Source organism: Propithecus coquereli, unplaced genomic scaffold, assembly GCF_000956105.1.
Source record: "Propithecus coquereli isolate 6110/MARCELLA unplaced genomic scaffold, Pcoq_1.0 Scaffold53, whole genome shotgun sequence".
In the NCBI taxonomy this organism is placed as follows: domain Eukaryota; kingdom Metazoa; phylum Chordata; class Mammalia; order Primates; family Indriidae; genus Propithecus; species Propithecus coquereli.
The window spans coordinates 783,374-786,773 of NW_012151174.1; the positions used below are offsets into that span (position 1 = coordinate 783,374).

Below are 3,400 nucleotides of genomic sequence, written 5' to 3' on the forward strand. Positions count from 1 at the left end.
TGGCACTGACCAGTCAGGAGAGTGGTGGGACCCGGTGGGTGTCAGTCCTACTTAGCCTTTTCCGTCGTAGGGCCTTAGAGTCTCAGAATTGTATGTTCTTAGCACTACAGCGCCATTACGTGGTCCAGAATGGTTAAGTCACTTGCCCGAAGTCAACACAGCCAGTGAGGAGCAGAGCTGGGACTCAGAGGCAGGCGCTCTGGCCCCCAAGTCTGTGCTCCAATCCCCACGCCTTCCTGATCCCAGCCCGAGCTGCTTCCGCTGAAGCCCTTGCCCCTCACCTGCCCCTCTCTCCTCTCTCCAGGGACTTCTGCCTGGGGTGAGCCCTCCGTGCCCCCTGCAACTGCCTTCCAGCCCGGGCACAAGCGGACACCTTCGGAGGCTGAGCGATGGCTGGAGGAGGTGTCCCAGGTGGCCAAGGCCCAGCAGCAGCAGCAGCAGCAGCAACAAGCAGCCTCGGTGCCCCCCGTGCCCACCATGCCCCCTGCCCTACAGCCTTTCCCCGCCCCTGTGGGGCCCTTTGACACGGCACCTGCCCAGGTGGCCGTGTTCCTGCCTCCCCCGCACATGCAGCCCCCTTTCGTGCCCGCCTACCCAGGCTTGGGCTACCCACCCATGCCCCGGGTGCCCGTGGTGGGCATCACACCCTCCCAGATGGTGGCCAACGCCTTCTGCTCAGCCGCCCAGCTCCAGCCCCAGCCCGCCACCCTGCTTGGGAAAGCTGGGGCCTTCCTGCCCCCCGCTGCACCCAGTGCTCCTGGGGGCCAGGCCCACCCACGCCCCAACGGGGCACCCTGGCCCCCAGAGCCAGCGCCTGCCCCGGCCCCTGAGTTGGACCCCTTTGAGGCCCAGTGGGCAGCGTTAGAAGGCAAACCGGCTGTAGAGAAGCCTTCCAATCCCTTTTCTGGCGACCTGCAGAAGACCTTCGAGATCGAACTGTAGCCCGAGCTACCCTGCCCACCCCATCCTCTCCAGGTGCCCCACGCCTGGGAGCGGAGGCACAACCTCTCCCCCAGTCCTGCTCCGGGGGCTGTGCCTCTCAGCACCCCCTCAACACCCCTTCCCTCAGCTACCCCCAACACTGCAGCACCAACGTTGTGACGCCCTGGTTGCGACAGGATGGAATTCAGGGACTGACCCAGCCTGGCTAAGGGAGCCATTTCACTGCCGGACTTCGGCTGGCGATGCCCTCTTGCCACCCCAGACCCAGGGGAGGGCCACAGTCCCTCTGAATGCCCTCGGTTCACGCCACGTTTCCCAGTTTCTGTTGTTGACCTTCCACCTTCCGGTGTTGGGCAGGATGGAGGAGGGATGCCTACTTAGGGGCCCTCCTGGACCCCACACGAGTGCCCACCCCAAGTCTGATCGTCTCCTCCCCCCATACACAGCACAAGCTAAGGGCTTCCTTCTGCCCACCTGCTGCGTTCACTGCCAATGCTGTGCTCACCCCCATCGCCTCCCCCACTCTGGGACCCAGGTCTCGGGGGGGCAGGGGCCGAGTTGGGGGCCCAGGAGGCGGGGGAGGGGAAGAAGATGCTCATTTACCTCACGTCGGTGCCCTCTGGGGAGGGGTCCGGGAAGAAGGGGAAGGGGTGCCTGGTGGGTACTTTTCTATCTTTTATTTCCAGATTTTTTTTGTATCTAAACTTGCAGATTTGTATTATACAAGGACAGCCAATAAAGGAAGAATATAATGGTGCCCCTCTTGGGAGCACAGGGTGTGTGTGTGTAGGGATGGTTTGTGGCCACAGAGCCTTTCCTTCTGAGTCATCTACTAAAACATAAAAGGGTCTCCCTGAGTAATAACCTGAGTGATAACACGGTCACAGGTACCGCTGACCCAGTGCCTGCCAGGCAGGTATTAAAGGGACCCAAAAATCAATCGTCCCATTTCTGTTCCTTACAGATTTTGAACCAAGGAATAAAAAGCAAAAATTATAAGCTAATGCTAACGAGTTCGATATTAATATTTTAAACAATCAGGTTGGTGATAGTATATCTTTGACCGTGCTGACAAATTCTTTGTCAGTTACATTTTCTGTAACTCGGGCCAAAGTATCACCTGACATGGCAGCAGGTTGTTTTGTGGTCTGTTTCGTGCATCCCTTGATGTCATCTAAAAAAAAATAATGAATTTTATGTTGAGTTCTTTGCAGCTCTTTCAAATGAGGTGATTGATTTTGTGCAGCCCAATCCGCATCAGATGCGGAAGTTGAGTCACTTGCCCAAGGTCACACACCTGATTAGTGGGGGAGCTGGGATTCAAACCAGCTTCTGGCTGAAGTCAAGGCCAGTCATTAAACCACCAGGCTGTGAGGGAACAAGCCTAGGTTCTGCCCCAAGAGTTTCCCCTACAGCTCACTAACCCACTCGTGGACTAGGGGACATACCACTGACAGCTCTGACGGCACCGGGGGATCCCCAAGCAGGGAGCAGAGAATCTGCTAGATACAGGCCACACTTTCTCACCTCCGAGCCTTTGCATTTGCCATTCCCTCTGCCTAGAACGCCCTTTCCCTTCAGGGTGACGCCGCACTGTCTCCCAGAAGAATGCTATTCATTCTTTTTTTTTTTTTGAGACAGAGTCTTGCTCTGTTGCCCGGGCTAGAGTGAGTGCTGTGGTGTCAGCCTAGCTCACAGCAACCTCAGACTCCTGGGCTCAAGCGATCCTCCTGCCTCAGCCTCCTGAGTAGCTGGGACTACAGGCATGCGCCACCATGCCCGGCTAATTTTTTCTGTATATATATATTTTTAGTTGTCCAGATCATTTCTTTCTGTTTTTTAGTAGAGACAGGGTCTCACTCTTGCTTAGGCTGGTCTTGAACTCCTGACACCTTGAGCGATCCTCCTGCCTCGGCCTCCCAGAGTGCTAGGATTACAGGCGTGAGCCACCGCGCCGGGCCGCATGCTACTCATTCTTAAGGAATCAGTTCAAATATCTCCTCATAGAAGCCCACCCTGGCCCTGAGCACATCCTTTCCTTCTAGCCTAAGTTTAAACAGCTCATCCCACCTAAACGCCCTTCAGGCTGAGTTGGGAGCACCTTGGATCCTACAGCCCCCGTGCTCCCCTGCCTAGGCCCGGACCCCTCTGCCTGTGTTCGGCTATCCTCACCCGGACCCATTCTGGGCTGCCGCTATCTGGTGGCAGGTCTGTCTGCCCCACCATACTGAGGGAGAGGAGAGTCTGGGGCTGTCTGGGTCACTTCCAGGTGCCAGCACAGAGCCAGGCACAGAGCAGGCAATCTCAGCTGTCCACCTCTGGGAACTACTAGGGAGTGAGGGGCAGAAAGGGCCTAGGACTGGGACAGAGATAATCTGAGCAACTGGGAGCAATCTGAGCTGGGGAACTGAAGCCACAAAGCTCACAGCAAATGAGGGACAGAGTGCAGGCCTGCCCC

General features: G+C 57.1%; 1 protein-coding gene across 1 annotated transcript in view; it reads left to right on the top strand.

The window, feature by feature from the left end:
• The window catches only part of LOC105820551 (aarF domain-containing protein kinase 4), a 48,830-nt gene extending 47,419 nt beyond the window's left edge, over positions 1-1,411 (top strand). Inside the window, exon 23 of the mRNA XM_012657047.1 lies at positions 293-1,411. Coding sequence (XP_012512501.1) covers positions 293-942 — 650 coding nt within the window. The 3' untranslated portion in view covers positions 943-1,411. The remainder of the gene's footprint in view (positions 1-292) is intronic.
• The last annotated feature ends 1,989 nt before the right edge of the window (positions 1,412-3,400 follow it).